At 48.6% G+C, this 20,418-nt stretch overlaps 2 protein-coding genes across 6 annotated transcripts; one reads left to right on the top strand and one right to left on the bottom strand.

The window, feature by feature from the left end:
* Positions 1 to 1,134: 1,134 nt before the first annotated feature.
* On the bottom strand, positions 1,135 to 3,803 carry LOC128842446 (myb/SANT-like DNA-binding domain-containing protein 2). Of its 2 annotated transcripts, none has more exons than XM_054038468.1 (2): positions 2,677 to 3,803; positions 1,135 to 1,626 (listed from the first exon to the last, which is right to left on the bottom strand). In XM_054038468.1, exons 1-2 carry the CDS (start codon positions 3,398 to 3,400, stop codon positions 1,610 to 1,612), a joined length of 741 nt encoding a protein of 246 aa, XP_053894443.1. In that variant the 5' UTR covers positions 3,401 to 3,803; the 3' UTR covers positions 1,135 to 1,609. The 2 variants fall into 2 exon arrangements, with proteins under 2 accessions (XP_053894443.1, XP_053894444.1); XM_054038469.1 differs by having other exon boundaries at positions 1,135 to 1,623.
* A 1,315-nt stretch (positions 3,804 to 5,118) lies between these two features.
* Positions 5,119 to 18,615, top strand: HSD17B7 (hydroxysteroid 17-beta dehydrogenase 7). Of its 4 annotated transcripts, XM_054038464.1 has the most exons (9): positions 5,194 to 5,432; positions 5,606 to 5,809; positions 7,843 to 7,935; positions 10,232 to 10,346; positions 10,916 to 11,110; positions 12,298 to 12,402; positions 14,385 to 14,441; positions 15,140 to 15,238; positions 18,202 to 18,615. In XM_054038464.1, the coding sequence occupies exons 1-9, from the start codon at positions 5,398 to 5,400 to the stop codon at positions 18,301 to 18,303; spliced, it is 1,005 nt and encodes a 334-aa protein (XP_053894439.1). In that variant the 5' UTR covers positions 5,194 to 5,397; the 3' UTR covers positions 18,304 to 18,615. The 4 variants fall into 4 exon arrangements, with proteins under 4 accessions (XP_053894442.1, XP_053894441.1, XP_053894440.1 ...); XM_054038466.1 differs by lacking the exons at positions 15,140 to 15,238; positions 18,202 to 18,615 and adding an exon at positions 14,653 to 15,133 and having other exon boundaries at positions 5,167 to 5,432; positions 14,385 to 14,444; XM_054038465.1 differs by lacking the exon at positions 7,843 to 7,935 and having other exon boundaries at positions 5,191 to 5,432.
* Positions 18,616 to 20,418: the final 1,803 nt, after the last annotated feature.

Here is a 20,418-nt window from a genome sequence, read left to right as displayed (position 1 = left end):
TCGCATGCGTAAGGGCACTTTCTTGGAACTTTGTGACTTGCTTTCCCCTGCCCTGAAGCGCCAGAATACCAAGATGAGAGCAGCCCTCATAGTTGAGAAGTGAGTGGCAATAGCCCTTTGGAAGCTTGCAACACCAGACAGCTACCGGTCAGTCGGGAATCAATTTGGAGTGGGCAAATCTACTGTGGGGGCTGCTGTGATGCAAGTCCCCAAAGTAATCACTGAGGTGCTGCTACGAAAGCTAGTGACTCTGGGAGATGTGCAGGTCATAGTGGATGGCTTTGCTGCAATGGGATTCCCTAACTGTGGTGGGGCGATAGATGGAACCCACATCCCTATCTTGGCCCCGGAGCACCAGGGTACCCAGTACATAAACCGCAAGGGGTATTTGTGGATCACAAGGGACGTTTCACCAACATCAACGTGGGCTGGCCGGGAAGGGTTCATGATGTTCGTGTCTTCAGGAACACTACTCTGTTTAAAGGGCTGCAGCAAGGACTTACTTCCCGGACCAGAAAATAACCGTTGGGGATGTTGAAATGACCCAGCCTACCCCTTAATGCCATGGCTCATGAAGCCATACACAGGCAGCCTGGACAGGAGTCAGGAGCTGTTTAACTACAGTCTGAGCAAGTGCAGAATGGTGGTAGAATGTGCATTTGGCCGTTTAAAAGGTCGTTGGAGATCGCTACTGACTCGCTCTGACCTCAGCCAAAGAAATCTCCCCATTGTTATTTCTGCTTGCTGTGTGCTCCACAATCTCTGTGAAAGTAAGGGGGAGACCTTTATGGCAGGGTGAGAGGCTGAGGCAAATCACCTGGCTGCTGATTACACGCAGCCAGACACCAGGGCGATTAGAAGAGCACACCAGGAAGCACTGTGCATCAGAGAGGCTTTGAAAACCAGTTTCATGACTGGCCAGGCTACAGTGTGAAATTTCTGTTTGTTTCTCCTTCATGAAAACCTGCCCCCTTTATTGACTCATTCATTCTCTGTAAGGAACCCACCCTCCCCGTTCCCCCAGCTTTCTTTCAAAGGAAATAAAGTCACTATCGTTTAAAAATCATGTATTCTTTATTAACTGATTATAAACATAGGGAGAGAACCAACAAGGTAATCTGGGTGAGGTTTGGGAGGAGGATAGGAGGGAAGTAAAAGGCCACTGAACAAATTCAATGTAATGACTTTGAATTGGGCTGTCCACTGGGGTGGAGTGGGAGGGTGCACGGAGCCTCCCCCCCCCCCGCATTCTTACACGTCTGGGTAAGGAGGATATGAAACATGGTGAGGGGGGAGGGAGGTTATACAGCAGCTGCAGCGGCACTCTGTCATCCGGCTGCCGTTCCTGAAGCTCCACCAGACGCCGGAACATGTCCGTTTGCTCCCGCAGCAGCCCCAGCGTTGCAGCCTGCCACCTCTCATCTCGAGCGTCCCTCATGACCTCACGTTCACTGGCATCTTTCCTAAATTTAGATACCGTGTCCTTCCACTCATTCAAATGAGCTCTTTCATTGCGGGTGCATTCCATTATTTCCATGAACATGTCGTCTCGCGTCCTCTTTCTATGCCGCCTTATCTGAGATAGCCTTCGGGACGGAGGAGGGAGGCTTTAAAAATTTGCAGCTGCTGGAGGGAGGGTTGAAAAAAAGGAGAGAAGTTTTTAAAATGATACATTTTACAGAACAATGCTTATACTCTTTCTTGGTGAAAAACACTATTCACATTACATAGCACATGTGATTTCAGTACAAGGTCGCAATTTCCATCTTAATATTGAGTGCCTGTGGCTATAGAGATCACAGACGCAGGTCCGGGCAATAGAATTCAGCTTGCATGCAGCCATGGTAAGCCACTGTCTTTCGGCTTCTGCGCCCTCCTTTCCCACATACCAAGCAAAGCCCGTTGCCTGCTGCGGTTTTCCTGTTAACCTTCAGCAGCAGAAAACAAACTAACCCCCCCCATCCAATTCTCTGGGATGATCGCTTTATCCCTCCCCCCCACTGCATGGCAGGTATCAGGGAAGATCCCTGCAGAAACCAAACTAACCTCCCCGCCCCGCTTCCCGCTATGAATTCTCTGGGATGATCGCTGTACCCCTCCCCCCACCGCGTGGCTGGTAACAGGGAAGATCCCTGCTAGCCAAACGCGAAAAGCTCAGGGCCAGTTCCCCCCCCGCGCTTGGCCAACTTCAGGGAAGGATTTCTTTTCAGCCACAGGCAAACAGCCCAGTAGGAACGGCCACCTCTGTCCCCTTAATTAAGTTCCCGTATTTCAACCAGGTTACCATGAGCGATATCACTTTCCTGAGGATTACACAGCAAGATAAAGAACGGATGTTGCTTGAATGCCAGCAAACACCGGGACCATATGCTGCCAGGCTTTGTCAGGCAATGATACCAGATTACTTGCTGCAAGCATGGCGTGGTCAAGTGTCCTACCATGGAGGACGGAATAAAGCTGCACTGCCCAGAAACCTTGTGGCAAGGCTTTTGGAGTACCTCCAGAAGAGCTTCATGGAGATGTCCCTGGAGGATTTCCGCTCCATCCCCAGACACGTTAACAGACTTTTCCAGTAGCTATACTGGCTGCGAATGCATCCCAAGTCCTCAGGGCAAAGTAATCATTAAAAAACGCTTGCTTTTAAAACAAGTTTTATATTTTAAAAGGTAAACTCACCTGAGGTCCCTTCCATGGGGTCACGGTCTTGGATACTAGCTTGGGAGGCTTGGGAGGGTACTTCAGTCAGGCTGAGAAAAAGATCCTGGCTGTTGGGGAGAACGGAGTGCTGGGTGCTCTCTGCAAGCTCGTCCTCCTCCTCCTCCTCCTCCCCATCCGCAGAATCCTCAGGTGTAGCTGATGAGACTATCCCCGACCCGGAATCCACGGTCACAGGTGGGGTAGTGGTGGCGGCCCCCCCTAGAATTGCATGCAGCTCGGCGTAGAAGCGGCATGTCCGCGGCTCTGACCCGGAGCGACCGTTTGCCTCCTTTGTTTTTTGATAGGCTTGTCTGAGCTCCTTGACTTTCACGCGGCACTGATCTGAGTCCCTATTGTGGCCTCTCTCCATCATGCCCTTGGAGATTTTTTCAAAAGTTTTGGCATTTCGTCTTTTAGAATGAAGTTCTGCTAGCACTGAATCCTCTCCCCATATAGCGATCAGATCCAGTACCTCCGGTACGGTCCATGCTGGTGCTCTTTTTCGATTATCGGCCTGCATGGTTACCTGTGCTGATGAGCTATCTGTGGTCACCTGTGCTCTCCACGCTGGGCAAACAGGAAATGAAATTCCAATGTTCGCGGGGCTTTTACTGTCTACCTGGCCAGTGCATCCGAGTTCAGATTGCTGTCCAGAGCGGTCACAATGGTGCACTGTGGGATAGCTCCCGGAGGCCAATACCATCGAACTGCGGCCACACTAACCCTAATTCGAAATGCTAAAATCGATTTTGGCGCTACTCCGCTCGTCCGGGTGGAGTACAGAAATCGATTTAAAGAGCCCTTTATTTCGAATTAAATGGTGTCGTTGTGTGGACGGGTGCAGGGTTAATTCGAATTAATGCTGCTAAATCCGAATTAAAGTCGTAGTGTAGACCAGGCCTTGAACACAAGACCCAGAACCTCATGTCGCTGAAAGTTAAGGGACTGCTGGCTGTGACATACCCCAGGTTCAATCTGGACCGCTGAATAGCTGTCTCTTCAGTTCTCCAATCTGGGATTCTTTTTACACTGCTTTGCTGATGAACAGCTACTCCTGTCCCGCCACACACAGCCTCCAGCATGTAACTTGCTCCCAGCTACTCAGTATTTAGTGTTGCTAGCTAGTCACTCATGAATTACATTGCAGAAGAATACCAGCAGATTCTCAGTCCCAGACTTTCACCCAGAAATATGTCTTGTACTGCTCAGTACCTCCTGAACAATACAAGCTCCCAGAAAGTCTGTCATTTTATCAAAGAAAAATGATATGCGCAAATCTTGTTATCTGAAGTGGAGTTTCTCAGGCACTTTAATCTAAATACACTGGTAAAATCTATCTTTCTGTAGTTAATAAACTTAAGTGACTACAAGTGCTGATACATAAAAGTCAGGATTGATTACAAAAGAAAATAAAAAGATAAAAACACAAGCTAATACCTAACTTAATAACAAGTTAAGTGAACTTAAAAGCAAAAGCATTTCTCTCACCACAAGCTGTAGTAAATTTCACAGGCTTGGCTTCTTCTCAGAACTGGGCTGCCTCCTGCTTAGTTCACTGTCCTTCAGGTATTCCTTGATATCATGAGCAGAGAGATGGGGCGAGGAGAAGAACTTGAAGTGAAGTGGAAGCCACTGTCTCTCATTCTTATATCACTTTGTGCAAAAGTTATCAGAGTCTTATAAAAGTGGTGAACAAAATGGAATAGACTATCACAAAAGTGCAAGGAGGGACTTGATGTAATGCATTCTTGGCTAAAGCAAGAAGAACAGGAGTACTTGTGGCACCTTAGAGACTAACAAATTTATTAGAGCATAAGCTTTCGTGGACTACAGCCCACTTCTTCGGATGCATATAGAATGGAACATATATTGAGGAGATATATATACACACATACAGAGAGCATAAACAGGTGGGAGTTGTCTTACCAACCCTGAGAGGCCAATTAATTAAGAGAAAAAAACTTTTGAAGTGATAATCAAGCTAGCCCAGTACAGACAGTTTGATAAGAAGTGTGAGAGTACTTACAAGGGGAGATAGACTTAAGACTGTTGCGTTGCTGAAAGGGATCCTGCGTGTACAGTACAACATCAGGCCCACATCTTGCTAAGACTTTCATGGCTACTTGCTGAGCCATCAGCCACTGCTGGGATGGGCTGGGAAAGATGAGCTCTACAGAGAAATATGCCTGGGTGGCCTGTCTGCAGAGACATGGGATTGACATTTACTTGGGAGGCCATTACACTTATTTGTACATGTTAGCTATTCCAAATAGAAACTGTATCCCGCCCTGCACAGCACCTCGACTGGGGAACTGGAACTATTGTAACCCTAAGCTACAAGTCCGCGCCTGCCATGGGGCAGGGGCCAGGAGCCCCGCTGTCATTGCGGGCGGGGCTCCACTCGGCCCACTCCACCTTTCCTGAGCGCCCAAGCAGCCCCGCGATGATTGGGCGCCGCTCAGCCCGTGCCCGCCCATGAACCCACAGTCACACCACGGCAAAGGGCCCCCGCGAACTCCCTGCTTGGATGGTTGCTGTGCGGGGCGGTGTCTACGGGAGCGAGGCCGATGGGGAGACGAACCAGAGTAGGCGGGGCTGCCCGAGTGGCGTTCTGGCCGCCGAGGGGTGAGGCCGTGCGCGCGGTCTATAATGGCGCACGGTGAAGTTCGTTAGTTTATTGTGCCCGCTCTGGACCGCGCGATGCAACCCGTGGTGCTGGTCACCGGTGCTAGCAGGTGAGGTGGGGGAAGGCGGGAACACGCTCGTCCATCTGGCGGGGCTCTGTCTCTGTGTGGGACGGGCTCTCTAAGAGCGGATGGGACCTCCGGGGCGAGCGGGCTCGCTCGGGTTGGGGTTGGAGGCGGCGGCCCTGCGCTGACCGGGCTCTTCTCTCCCTGGGCTATTGCAGTGGTATCGGCTCCGCCCTATGCAAGCGGTTGCTGCGGGAGGACGCTGGCGTCCGGCTGTGCCTGGCCTGCCGGAGTATGCAGAAGGCCGCTGCCACCAAGGCCGTGCTGCTGGCCGCCCACCCGGCCGCCCAGGTCACCCTCGTGCGCCTGGATGTCAGCAGCCTGGAGTCCGTCCTGCGGGCAGCCAGCGAGATCCAGTGCAGGTGTGTGGCGTCCGCCCGGGCTCGAGGAGGGTGGGTGCTGTGCCCCTAGCACTGGCTGAGGTGAGCGGGCAATAGGGACCCCTCCAGCTCAATCTGCTGCCAGGTCCGGCTCTAGGATTTTTGCCGCCCCAAGCAAAAACAATTTTGGCTGGCCCCCCCCTCGTTTTTTTCTTATCCCCCCCCGGCCCCGCCTCAACTCCGCCCCTTCCCCAAATCCCCCAGCCCTGCCTCCTCCCCCCAGGCTCTCAAGCCTAGGAGGGAGGAAGGGAGAGGGAGAAGCAGCATGTGCGCTGCGGCCACTCAGGGTCTCCCCCTCCCTCCCAGGCTCTCAAACCTGGGAGGGAGGGAGAGATCCCAAGCCGGGAGCGAATCAGCTGTTTCGCCTGCGACAGCTGCTCAGGATCTCCCCCTCCCTCCCGGGTTTGAGAGCCTGGGAGGGAGGGCGAGCAGCGGCGCGCGAGTGGCAGCAGTGGAGGTGAGTTAGGGCGGCCGGGGCACATTTTTAGGGGCGGCATGGCCCGCGCCAGAATGCTGCCCCTAAAAATGTGCCGCAGCTTGTTTTGCTGGTGCCTAGAACCGGCCCTCTCTGCTGCATCCAGCAGGTGTCTCTCCCCGGCCCACCCTGTGCTGCCTGTGGCACTGGGAGCCAGGCCTGGGAATAAGCCTGAAGCACAGTCAGTTTTTTTCACTCTGAATCGGGGGGAAAGGGCTAAGAGGTGCCCTCCTTGAGCTCACATGTGCTGTTCAAATCCCTCTTCCAAATGCCATTCTCTAGTGTGCATAGGGCAAAGGGGGACTCCTTGCCCAGCTTGCATTTGTTTCAGGCAGCAGTCATAAAATCATAGAAGATTAGGGTTGGAAGAGACCTCAGGAGGTCATCTAGTCCAGTCCCCTGCTGTTGTCTCTCTCTTCTCCCCTCCCCCCATCACCACCAATCTTACCTTTTCAGCTACTGCGGTGACCTCTTTCACCTACCACAGTCCAAAAGTACACCGAGCCTGAAATGCTAAAGCTTTTCCCTGAAACAAGGAGCACAGGGTAGCTCCAGACAGGAAGTGGTCTGTTTGCCACTTGCCTTAATGTTGGTGGCCACAATGTCATATCTTGAACAGGAGAGTTGGCTTTCCAAGTTTCTCTAAAGCCTTTGGCTACCTTGGGCTTTTTAGTTAGACACTCCCCAGTGTTGCTTCCACTAGCTCTTCTGAAACAGGAGAGCCATCTAAATCTGATCTGAGAGGGTTAGACAACACAGCAAAAATGCATCAGCCTCAGGATATATGTACTAAGGCTCCCAGTATTGCTTCCAACCTCCCCAAAGGAGCTGAACTGATGGTGGCAACAATAGGAAATCTGATTCTTCCATTGCAGGTCAAGACATGTCTGAGATCTTCACTTCCCTATGTTTCAGGGGTGGTGAAGTTTTGTTTACACACTGCTTTGGGATTTAGTTGGAAAGTAGTAACTGCAGAGTTACTATGGTGATATCTGTGTTCTAAAAATCCCAGTCCCAACAGATATTAGCCTGTGGATGTTAGGTGCCTAAATCCCATTGAATTAACCTAATCTTATTTTCTCTTGAAGAAAATCCTGGATAGCTAACTGAAATTTGAAGCATACAGAAGTTTGGAAAATGGATTACTTGTGGGCATCAGTTATATTTTAAGAACTCTAGATTTGACACCCCCCCCCCCCACTCCAGATTTTGTGGGATTTTATATTCAGATTGAATTTTACCATTCAAATCCCTATAATGGGCTCAGTCAAGAATTCTGAATCCAAGTATTCTCAGAATCTGGGGAAACTTATTCTGGATCCTAGCTCTGGATCATGTCTAGTTTTATTTTGTGAAATGACATCTTCATGATTAGCTTAATACTACTTTGAACTTCAAAATACAGAAATGACTGGTCTCTGAGCTCCTGTCTCCATTGTGAGCTAGCATTAGCTGTGTTGGGGTGTGTGTGGTGTGTTTACACGATATGCTATAGGTAATAGCCATAACCAACCATACTGTTTGTGTTTCCTTTGTGTAGGTTTCAGCGCTTGGACTATCTTTTCCTGAATGCTGGGATCATGCCAAATACCCACATTAGCTTCAAAGCACTGATCTCTGGTCTCTTTTCTGGGTACAAGATACCATCCTTAAGTAACAGTCAGATACTTTTCTCTTTCTAGTTTTGTCCTTGGATGAGTAGAGGGAGGGGAGATAAGAAATGGATGATGGCATGAATGAATGTTCCAGTGATTCACTGAGATTTCGGATGGCTGATAATGTGAGGGATGGTTAATGAAACACTGAATGAGTGGGTGGTTAGCTAAAAGGTGAACAGATCTTCTTTTTGTTATAGTCATTACTTAGAAAGTCATAAATGTGCGTGGTGGCCTACAAAGGCCTTCTGCTCAGAAGAGTTTACAGTCCAGGTAAAGCAGAAAGGCTTGCCAAACTGGATTCAATGGATTATAACAGGGGTTCTCAAATGGGGGGTCATAACCCCTCAGGGAGTCGCGAGGTTATTACATGGGCACCAAAAAGTTTGTTGTGAGAACCCCTGGTCTAGAGAAGGTTGTTGAGAGCATGGGGGAACAGTATGTTTAAGACAGTGGGGAAACTGAGAAGGAAGGAGATGCATGTATTGAAGTAGGGAATGGTATTAAAGGGATAGCAGGCAGAAGTAAGGGGCTTCTGAGGCTTGAGCCTCTAGTGAAGTGGGGAGGGGGAGGTGAGGTGGTGGTAGGCAACTTCTCTGTTTAAAGAGACCAGCAAGATCTTGATTGGCAGATGAAAATCAAAAGTAGAGTTGAGACTGCTGGGGAAGCTGTAGTTAAGGTAGTGTCAGGTCTCTGCCTCTGACAGGATCTTTTCAAGCTGTTAAACACAGATGTTAACAGGAGAAGAGAAACTGGATGTGAGCCAAGGCTGAGGATGGGCGGCTTGAACAGTTTGAAGAAGGCCTAGATCCATTTGCTCACTTCTCAAACATGGAAAGCTTTAACTGTACTGGTATGGTTGGAGCGGTACAGCTCACATCATGCAGACCGTTACTGGTATACAAGTGCTTATACTGGTACAGTTGATTCCTGTATGGGAAGGGGGAGTAAGCTATACTGGTATAAGGCATTTTTATACCAATGTAACCATCTCCGTAAAAAAAAATCATACCCTTAATGTAGGCTGATGTATACACAGGTCTTGTAACAGCATAAAAGTGTGGAGGCAAAACTGGTTCTGTAGGTGGATTTGATAGCTGGAAGGAGGAATGAATTCCACCAGGCAACTCAAATGTATTAATGGCCTACTGGGCATGAGATGGGGGTTGTGGGTGGGGAGGCAAAAATACTAATAGAAATGGGTCACCATACAGCCTTCATTGAGTCTTTAGGATCAGCCTGTAGGTGTGCACAGGAGGCTGGGAGAGAGCAGATCAGCCACAATATTGCAGGGCATCAAGTACTTCTCAAAGAGCAATGAATTATGATTTGTTGTATCCCTCTGAAGTAGGGAAATAGGTCATCCCCATCTCTTTCTCTCCATAGCTATAGGGAAAACGAGTCATGGAAGTTAAGTGAGTGCAAATTCAGTGACTGACTGAGCCAGGAACTCCAGACTCTTATCATTTGCTTTAACCACTCTAGACTGCTTTTCCTCTGAGTTACAGCCCATGTTACAGGCTCCCATTTAGTTTGTGAGCAGCAACCTGATCAGTTTTTTTTCTTTAAACTGTTTTCTGTTGTAATAACAAATCTCTAAAATCAAATCTCAATAAAAATGGGAGCTGGCTTTCAAAGTTCAGTTGAAAGACTACTTTAAACAATTTTTTGTTTTTAAAAATACAAAGCAAACAAACTCCGGCACTGGGATCTTTGTTTTTCAAAATTTATGCTGTTAAATATTTAAGATTATTAGAATTCTTCCTTTTTAAAAAGTGATTTTTTTTGAAAAACCAAAAACTATTTTGAACCTTCAAAATAAAAACTGCTTCTGAATTTGGAAAACTCCTTGCAGAACCAATTTTTTTTTTTTTAGGGCTGGTCAAAATACTAAAACTGGTAAGTGGGAATGTTTTAGGCTATGTCTACACGATGGGGGGGACCGATTTCAGATATGCAAATTCAGCTACGGGAATAGCGTAGCTGAATTTGACATATCTGATCCGACTTACCCCGCTGTGAGGACGGCGGCAAATCGACCGCCGCGGCTTCCCCGTCGAAGGCGCTTACTCCTACCTGGGCTGGTGGAGTACGCGTGTCGATTCAGGGATCGATTATCGTGTCCTGACGAGACGCATTAAATCGATCCCTGAGAGATCGATTTTCTACCGCCGATCCGGGCGGGTAGTGAAGACCAGCCCTTAGAATTGTTCAATAAAATTGTCACCTGAAGAAGCTGTAGCTCTGTCTAAAATCTGTCATCTTGTATTCCAGGAAAGCAGTACACATGCTGAGCACAGCGGAGGGGCTGATAACTCAAGAAGACTGCATCACTGCAGATGGCCTGCAGGCTGTGTTTGAAACCAACCTCTTTGGGCACTTTATATTGGTAAAGCTGCTTCTGGCAGTCAGTGTGCAATTTTAGGTAGAGCAGGAATTAAATGAGTCAGTTTCAACTCTCTTCCAATGTTCCTGTACATTGACCCAGTCTGGACTGTAGTTGAGTAATGTGCAGTGGCCCAGACATAGGGCAGGAGTCCACACCATCCCCTGTACATACCCTGGCCTGGTCAGCTGTCTCCTAGTGGCTGAATGACAGCCAGGTCTGGGATTTCCCAATGTGCAGGCAACACTGATTACTGAAAGAGTTAGAATTACTTCAGGGTTACTCTGCACAGCCAGCAGACATGTTGGCTCCTAAGAGAAACACAGACCTGGTTCTCACTACTTTGCAGCCTGTCTTCTGTGCAAAGTGAATGCAAACAGGCTATAAAATGCTACCAACCAGGATCTGGGTCTGAGGTACACCAGTGACATGATTCCCCACTTACTCGTTTCTTGTGCAGTCAGTTAACCCAAACCCCTGGCCTCTAGACCAGTGTAACTGAGAAATGGGAATTATTTTCAAATATCCATTTCAGTAGTTATCCCAGGACAATAACTCTCTCATCTCCTTAGATTCGGCAGCTTGAGCCTCTGCTATGTTGCCTTGAAAAGCCCTCCCTGCTTATCTGGACCTCTTCCAGCAACGCCAGGAAGTCTGCTTTCAGTCTCACTGACTACCAGCACAGCAAAGGCAAAGAGCCTTACAGTTCCTCCAAATATGCCACTGACCTTGCTAGTGTGGCTCTGAACAAGCACTTTAACAAGCAGGTGAGGGTGTCTTCCCTATGGTATGATGCAGAAAGCTGTCATACGTGGGCCTCAGAAATGTTGATAAGGTGGGATGCTCTTCAGTGGCAGTAGTATGTTGATGCATAATTGTTTCCACATAGCAGTGTTCAGTTGCTTAATCGATAGCTAAGCTCCTTCACATCCAAGAGTGAGTTTCAAATAGGTATGGTTGGTAGGATGTGGTGGGGAATGTTTGCAGACGTTGCTTACTTGAGCATAATTGAGCTCTTACCTTCAGAATACTTGGAAGCTGTAGTCTTGTCTTTGGGACAGACATTATCTGTCTTCGCTGGCTGCATTGTATTGATGTATAATAAACCTTCCATTCTGTGGAGTCATCCACATGATGATTGGCCTGCTCTGTCATACAAATTAAGCAGTCCATCTAGTCTAGCAACCTGCCTAAGACTGGCTAAGAAACATTTTAGCGGAAGGTGCAAGCAGCTCATATGGGACAACTATAGAATAACCTGCCTGTAAGGGAAACCTCTGCCAACTGATGTGGCTTATGCTCAGAGGAAGGAGTTGATAGGGCAAGTATTTTTAGAAGGGCTATCTAATGTGACTGGATGGCCTGTAAAATCTATGGCATGGCAGCCGATACTGGTGTGGGAGCTGTTGACCATCTCAGACAAGAGGCAGGGCCTTCCCTGTCATGGGAAAGCAGCATTCATTCCATTGTTCTGTGCCAGTCCATAAGTGGCAGCCTTCTTTCTGGAAAGAGTTGCCATCCCTTACTGGTGTCTAACTGCTGTTTGGTGGGAGAGGGACTAACTAATGTATAAATAAATAAAAGATGAGGAATGTGTAATACTTCTCTACACATTGCGGGGGATAGGGGAAGGATAGCTCAGTGGTTTGAGCATTGGCCTGCTAAACCCAGGGTTATGAGTTCAGTCCTTGAGGGGGCCATTTAGGGAACTGGGGTAAAAATCTGTCTGGGGATTGGTCCTGCTTTGAGCAAGGGGTTGGACTAGATGACCTCCTGAGATCCCTTCCAACCCTGATATTCTATGATCACTGCTGCACAGGGGCATCTGCTGACTTTACGTTGTGAGGCCTTTGGAAGGTGCAAGCCACCTTGTAAATACTTGTCTGGTGTGTTCTTTCCAAGCAGATTTGCAGCGTTTACTGTTGGCTTGTATCCTCTCCTTCCCCTTCTGCAGGGGCTGTATTCCAGTGTAGTTTGCCCAGGTCTTGTGATGACTAACCTGACTTATGGAATTCTGCCATCTTTCTTCTGGAAGCTGCTTATGCCCATCATGTGGATAGTGAGTAATCTCTCTGAAAATGTGGGTTTATTTTCAACTCTTCTTTGGGGTGGGATGGTCTTGAGTGTTTCACTCCTAAGGGTATACACAGTGCCTTATCACCAAAGCAGTTGTACAGTGTCCTTCGCTCCTAGTATGAATGGAAATGCAGCAGATTGGCGAAAGGCCACTTCCCAACTCAATGTGAAGCAAAGTGACTATTTGGCCCTTGGGACCAGCAGGGTCAGTCTGGGAGGTGGAGTTTCAGCAAAGAGATGCATGGGGCTCCTTATTTGGAGAGGGCTGGTGAATAGCCAGCCATTTTTTCCCTGTTCATATGTTTGTAAATGGGTGTGAAGCCAGTGCTACCAGTTAGGTGGTGCCCCATGGTTATGTGCCTTGTGATGGGATACTACTGTGTGCCATGTGCTGCAATAGCCAGTGTATCCTGGTACAGTGTGTCCTTTGCCATGCATGTTGTAACAGAATGGCAAGGGTCTCCTGCCGCTTCACTCTGTTAGCAGGTGTTGAAATACTTAGGGAACTATAGGTGAATTATGCTCCACCTTGATAGCAGGCAGGTAGAGGTAGCCCTCTGGGGAATCGAGAGCTAGCATCTGGGACCGGCGTAGGCTAGAAGAGAAAGGAACCTTAAAACAGCCAAGCCTGGGAATTTCCCTTCAGTTAATTTAACCCAAAGCACAAAGTGGGGTGATGCTCTGCAGTGAGTGAGGCTTTCTGGAGCTGGGAAGGAGACTCTACCACCAATTGCCTTTTATGGCCCAAGGTCAGTATTGCTGCTGAGAAGTGCTAGTGGGGGGGCCCCTAGATGGGGAAGCAGATTTTAACCATGGCCTTTGATCTCTGGTTGCTCAGCCTCATCATGCCTTAAGTTCATTTCCCAGAGGTGCTGAGCACTCACCACTCTCATAGCCCCAATCAGAGTTATTGGTGCTCAGCACCTCTGGGAACTAAGCAGAAACTGGGCAACTGAAAGCAGAGGGACCCCAAATCTGAGACTGTTCTTGAACACATGAACCATAGTTACTAACTAGGCTGGTATTTTCAAAGCACTAAGCATTGGCATATCGTAAACTTCCCACTCCAGTAGAAACAGAGCTAGATAATCAGTGCCTCTGAACTCCTCCCCCTCAATTAATGTTCCTACACATGGAAGATGATTCCTAAGAGAATACAAACTTCAGCAGTGAAGTCCCCAGCTTTCAGGTGTATTTTGTTTCTCCCTGGCACCTCTGGTGGAAAGTGGCCTCTTCCATACGCTTCACTTTCCTTCACCTCTCTTTACTCTTTTTTTTTTTCCCCTGCCTCTTTCCTTTACTATCTCATCCTGTACCTGTTCTCTTCCTCTGCAGCCCTCAGTTTTCCAGCTTTACTAATATTCCACACACTATCTACAGACAGACTTCCTATGTCCGTCAGCCAGACATCTTTTCATCTGTCTCCTGATCAGCTGCCTCTGGCCTTGGCACTGCTGCCACAAGCTGCTACCTGCTTGCTGTTGGGACCTGCCTGTGCCAGCCCCAAATAAGTCTGCTCTCTCTGCTGGCTGCCTCCTCACTGAATCACTTTTCATTGGATGACAGGTTGTCACAAATTGTACTCCACCCACTGCTTGGGAACCAGCTCAGGAAAGAGGCGGCCAGAAGAAAGGCATATCGAGGGAGGGGCTAGCTGGTCCCCTGTGCCTGCCCCCCCCTCCCCCCCCCCCCAGCAGCCAGGGAGCAACCTGGTGGTGGTGTGTTGGCCATCTGGATGGTTCTAGTGACTTTACAGTGGCCCTGGGCTGAAGAGGGACACCTGGTCATCTAGCTATAGGCAGGTGGCCTTACTCAAGGGGTGGGAGAGCTGTTGGCTGGGCCACTAGCAGCAGAGGGCCTTGTGCCTTGATACTGCTGCTGACCTCCAGGGAGCTCAGTTTTGAGTCCCTGCTCCAAGGTATAGGTGCTAGTAAGTTTCATGTCTCATTTCTTATTCTCTTTCAGATACGCTTTTTCACCAAGACTTACACACTAACTCCATACAATGGAGCAGAAGCTCAGGTACGTAGCATGGTTTGCACCTCAAATCACTGCTTGTCTGCAGTGTGTAACTCCTCCCAGCCCCTGGGTGTCTGGTGCTGACTGTGAATGCCTCCTCTGCCAGATGGATGCATACAAAGCAGAGTTTCTCTACTCTTGCCCTGCACATCTGAATCACTTTCCATAGTAAGTGCTAAGACACTAAGCTGGTATTTGAGGTTCTTCAAACAAATGGCTCTTCACCCTCACCTACTAAATAAATAACCCCTTCAGAGAGACCCTGTGGTCTCTAGATCTCACTTGTGATGGTCTCTTCTGCTCTTACTGAAACCAGCATCAGTATTCATAGATGTAAGGCCAGAAGGGACTGTGCAGGTCAGAGCAAATGGTTGCAGCACAAGTCATCGAACTGAACCCAGTAACTCCTGCCTCAAGCAGAAACCACAAGCAGCTTGTGTTGAACCATGGCATATCTCTCTAAAGACATGGTAAGTGTGACTAATGTCTATTAGGAGCAGGGATTGTGCTGTTCCCAGTACCACAGGGAGCAGAGCAGCCAGCTGCCTCTCTGGAGCTTAAGTGGAATATCTAATTGAGGAAACTGGGCAGTTTGGTATCCTCTTCCCCCTGCATGTTGCCAGGCTGTTTTGTTCTAAAATGTAAGGCTGTCAGAACAAGCTGGACTGCCTGCCCTCACAAGTATGCTATTGTCTTTAAAGGTATGGCTCTTCAAACAAAAGCCAGAGTCACTGGATGCACTAATGAAATATCACAGCTGTACTTCACCAATGGGGAAGAACTATGTGGAGTCCCGAAAGGTAAATATAGCAAAGACTCTGAAGTCCAATTTACTCTTGAGGGAATTCTGCACCAAGTAAATAAAAAACCTGTGCACAATATTTTAAAATTCTGCAAATTTTATTTGTCAATAAACAAATGTGGAGGCTCCAGCATGGCAGGGGGGAACACAGGCCCCTGGCTGTACAGAGTCAGAGAACACCCTGCAGCTTCCTCCCCCTGGACACAGACTTGGTGTTTAGGCTACACCTGACCCTGACACAACCCAAGGGCCAGGACTGCCCCAGAAACGTCCTGGGGGCCTGCCCTCTGTCAGGCCTGTGGGTAGGCAGACTTAGCCTGGCAGGATCCAAGTGTGGGGTGAGAGGGTTCTGTGTGGGGCAATCTAGGTGCAAGTAGCTCAGTGTGGGGGTGCAGGGGATCTGGAGGCACAAGGGAGGGGTCCTGGGTGTGGGGGCCTTGGGGAGTCTAGGTGCTGGGGGAGTGGGACTAGGTGGAGCAGGGTTCAAGTGTGTGGGGGGGTGGGAGGGGCTCAGGGTGGTCCAGGTGCAGTGGGTGGGGCTCACTGGGGTTCAAGGGGGGGCTCAGCAGGGGTGGGGGTTTGGATGTAGGGACTGGGCGGGTGCTCCAGATGGAAGGGGTGAGGCTTGGTGGGGGATTCTCGGTATGGGGTGGGTCCAAATGCAGATGGGGAGTGGCTCCCTGTACAGTGACACCTCCCCCTGTGGTGAAGAGCGATGGGGGCAAGAAGCAGTGTGTGGGGGGCAGAGCTTCCTGCAGCTGGGGGAGATTTCTGGGGGTGGGTCTGACCCCACCCTGCAGGGGAAGAGGAAGTCCTGTACTCCCCCAGCCCAGCTGGGAGTAGCAGGCAAGCCCAGTGCATCATAGGAGTCACCACTGGCATATCTCCAGAACACGCCTCCTCCCCCGCCACTGCAGTGATTTATCTCTCTGCTGGCTGCTCTGGGTTCCCTAAACAACATGGCCATGCTGCTGGGGAATGGTGCATAACCACTCTCACAGCCCTGTCAGAAAGTCACTTTTCTACAGCGAAGTAAAGAAATCAGGGGAGGGACATAAATTCTGCACACGTGCAGTGATGCAGAATTCCCCCAGCAGTACAAATAGTAAGAGATGGACTGTTCTATATTGGCTGAAAACACTTACCTGAGGACCTGATTCTTCCATCCTTGCTGCCATTTATACTCTACTGCACTGTGCCCAATCTAGCCTGCCAGTCTCTGCATCTCACTGTATGAATGCATTGCCTCTGTACTAACAGCTGAGTGCCTAGGTAGGTGGCCATCCAAGTAGGCATTACAGCACCATGTCCCTAGCCCTTCTGTGGTAAGACCAGAATCACCAACACAAGGCTTGATGCAACTTCTTGCAAAGAGGACATGGAAGCCCAATGGACTAGTAGGGGGATTGGCTTGAACTTAATTGGATCACAGGAGTTCAAACAAAACCAGCGTGAGGCCTAGCCTTTCCCATTCCCTTCAGAGCCACTGAGAGGTATAAGCAGACCTGCAGGATTTTTGCTGCTGGGAGGTGAAGAAGGGATCTCCTCTCACTGCTGCCCACCAAGACGTGTAGCTCAGTGAGGTGGGGGAGTATTTTCTTTTTTTTCACCCTTTTGTAGCCTTCTCCTTGGGAAGCTCTGACAAGCCCCCTTCTATTCCACTGGTCCTCAAAATGCAGGCTCTGTGCTGATTGTACAGTTTTACTCTGACTTTGTAGCAAACACACAAGATAATACATCTATTGCGGTTGTAACATTGGGTATGTCTACACTACGGGATTAATCCGAATTTACAGAATTTGATTTTTGGCAACCGATTGTATAAAGTCGAGTGTATGCAGACACACTAAGCACATTAATTCGTCGGTGTGTGTCCCTGTACTGAGGCTAGCGTCAACTTCCGGAGCGTTGCACTGTGGGTAGCTATCCCATAGTTCCCGCAGTCTCCTCCACCCATTGGAATTCTGGGTTGAGATCCCAATGCCTGATGGGGCCAAAAACATTGTTGCGGGTGGTTCTGGGTACATCCTCCCCCTCCCTCCGGGGAGGAGTACAAAAATCGATTCAAAGAGCCCTTTATTTCGAAGTAAATGGCTTCGTTGTGTGGACGGGTGCAGGGTTAATTCGATTTAACGCTGCTAAATTCGAACTAAACTCATAGTGTAGTCCAGGCCATTGTGTTAGACATGGTATAGATATGACAGTCTCTGCACCAAAGAGCTCACAAAGAGAACTTTGTTCTGATATAATTATACACTTGGTCTACTTCTGGGTGGACAGCCGGAGTTGAGTGCAGGGGGCCAGGCAGGGCTGGAATTGAGAGGGAGGAGTGCAGGGGGCAGGCAGGGGGTGCTTGGCAGCTGAAGGGCTGCAGTCACAGCAGAGCCAGAACCCACAGCCAATTACACTATAGCAAAGGAGAATTCCCTCTGCAGAGTCAGAGTGAAGTAAAAGATGTTAGGCTGTGATGACTCCAGCTGAAAGGCCTGGATTTCACCCCTTGCATCCTCCAGCTGTGGTTAATGCTGGCTGTCTTGGGAAGGAGCTGGGGGGGGGGGGGGGGGTTCAGTAGTGTATACTGTGCAAGTTCCTCCTGGCTTGTGCTGCTGTTTCCTTGCTGCAGAGGCTACAGTTTACCCCCATGTCCTTGGCAGCTTGTGCTAATGCTGGGGGAGCTTTCCTTCCCCAAAAGGCAGTGACTCCCCATGCTATTCCACATGAAACAGCTTCCTTTTATTTGGGGCTGTAGCTCATCTGTGGGAGATGCTAGCCCTCTGTCATTTGGGCTACAGTCCTAACCAGCTCCCTGGGCACATGGCATAAGTGGCTGAGTGGGTGCCTTTCAGGAGGAGACTGAGCCTGTCCTTGGCTTTGCCCATCTTTGGCAACATCCAGCGTTTCTGTGTCAGTCCACATTGCAGCCCTCTTGGTCTAATATTACTGCTCTGATTTTTTTTGCAGGTGGATGTGGAGGAAGAAACTGCTGAAATATTTTATCAAAAGCTGTTGGAACTGGAGAAGTATGTCCTAGCAAGATTGAATGCTCCCTTGAGCCCCAAGTAACAAGATCCAGACAAGGCCTCTAATGACAAATCTTTCTGACACTAGTGACATTGGAGTTCCTTCTAAGTGGATATTATGCATTTGCAGTAGAGGCCTTCTTGGAGACCTGTGGCTTTGTAGCACTTCTCTCCTCTGCTCAGTCTGGGAAGGAGTGCTCTCCTAGAAGTGGAGGTCTGAGAGGGATTGAATAGTTATTTAGTCTCCTGGAGTCCAGTACAGGATTGCTCTCTACACACTCTAGTAACCTGGCTAAACCAGGCCTCCATTTCTGTACATGTCACGGTCTTTACAATAAACTGCAGCCTCCAAGAACTACTGAGAGAGAGCATGAATGCATTGAGCGCTCCGTGTGAGCACAAGGTGAAAATAGGTGGAAGGCCTGCTCTTGGGCAGAAAGCCCCTCAGGTGCCAGGCTTCCTAGATAGCCACATGTGACTGCTAAGGTCAGACTCTTCAAAAGCTAATCAATATGTCTACATGGACACTTACTGTGCATGCTAGAGTACTGTAGATTGACACCCCAGCTTGCAGCACACTATGGCCATGTGGTTCCTGCTGCTCACTAGGAGCCCTGTAGTGTGCTTTGATCTTTCAAGCATGAGTAGATCAAAGTGCCTGATGGAATTTTTAAAGCTCACCAGCAGCATCCACACACCACTTAATGTGTGATAGGCTGCAGCTTGATGGAGAGAGGTGACCATGCTCTGCCTCTGCCTAAAGTATAAAGTGCTTTTTACACAAAGAAAGGAGCAGTACTGCTTTCACCCTTGGGTTGTAGCATCTTGTATTGAGGCATAGAGTTGGTGCAGACCTCAGACATAACTTCTTCAGCCTTTGGGAAGGCACTTTTGGTACTAATCTGTTAGAATCCTGTGAGAGCATCAACAAGGGTGATCCAGTTGACATAGTATATGGGTTCTTTTTGGAAAGCCTTTGACAAAGTCCCTCGCTAAAGGTTCTTAAGCAGACATGCAATAAGAGGGGAGGTCCTCTCATGGGTCAGTAACTGGTGAGAAGATAGGAAATGAAGGGTAGGCGAGAGGTAAAGAGCAGGGTCCCCCAAGGATCTGTACAGGGAGGGGTGGTGTTCAACCTATTCATAAATTATCTGGAAAAGGGGATGAATAATGAGGTGGCAAACTTTACTGCTGAGCCAAAATAATTCCAGATAGTGAAGTGGGAAGAGTTAAAGGGATTTTACATATCTGGGTGCCAAAATGGCAGATGAAATTGTTGATGAATGCAAAGTAATCCTGATTGGAAAATGCAGTCGCAGCTAGGTATATACACACAATGATGGGACCTAAATGAACCCATTACCACTTAAAGAGATGTAAGAGACTCCAGTAAGGTCTGATCAAGCAGCTGTACAGAGAGCTGGCTGGCCATAGCATATGGCCTGAGAAAACCGTAGTCCGGGGTCGGCAACCTTTCAGAAGTGGTGTGCTGAGTCTTCATTTATTCACTCTAATTTAAGGTTTCGTGTGCCAGTAATACATTTTAACGTTTTTAGAAGGTCTCTTTCTATAAGTCTATACATACAACAATAGTTTAGTTATATATTAAAGTAAATAAGGTTTTGAAAACGTTTAAGAAGCTTCATTTAAAATTAAATTAAAATGCAGAGCCCCCCGGACTGGTGGCCAGGACCCGAGCAGTGAGAGTGCTAGTCACTGAAAATCAGCTCACGTGCTGCCTTTGGCCTGCGTGCCATAGGTTGCCTATCCCTGCCATAGTCCATTCTGCATCAGTGACCTTCCAGCCAGTGAATGAGAACCACAACAAGATAGCCTACATGAACATCAGAATAAAAGAGCAAGGGCCTAGATTTACACTTTAGGGCCTCTGTGTAATAACAAAGCCATTGAAGAGCAGTCTCCTCTGTCTTTGGTAAGGTGCCTGTGACCCTTATGATAAAGGGTGTCAAAGACAGCAGCTCTTCATCCCACTGGTGTGGCTTAATGGACAGTACTGGACAACCTCAGGAGACCTGGGTTCATTGCTGGCACCGTTACTGGCCTGCATCATACTCTGCAACTAGGGATGATGATACCAACCTCCTTTATAAAACACTCAGAGATCTCTTAATGGAGCATTAAATCAGCAGATCTCACT

Source organism: Malaclemys terrapin, chromosome 8, assembly GCF_027887155.1.
Source record: "Malaclemys terrapin pileata isolate rMalTer1 chromosome 8, rMalTer1.hap1, whole genome shotgun sequence".
Lineage (NCBI taxonomy): Eukaryota > Metazoa > Chordata > Testudines > Emydidae > Malaclemys > Malaclemys terrapin.
Note: the sequence above shows the minus strand (reverse complement) of the source record. Positions and strands in the feature narration are given on the sequence as shown.

Bases quoted from the DNA above. Each gene is read 5' to 3' on its own strand.
- LOC128842446 (XM_054038468.1), bottom strand. From the start codon at position 3,400: ATGGTATTGGCCTCCGGGAGCTATCCCACAGTGCACCATTGTGACCGC.
- HSD17B7 (XM_054038464.1), top strand. From the start codon at position 5,398: ATGCAACCCGTGGTGCTGGTCACCGGTGCTAGCAG. The intron at 5,433-5,605 runs GTGAGGTGGGGG...GGGCTATTGCAG, and splicing joins CTGGTCACCGGTGCTAGCAG to TGGTATCGGCTCCGCCCTAT. The intron at 14,442-15,139 runs GTACGTAGCATG...TTGTCTTTAAAG, and splicing joins ACAATGGAGCAGAAGCTCAG to GTATGGCTCTTCAAACAAAA.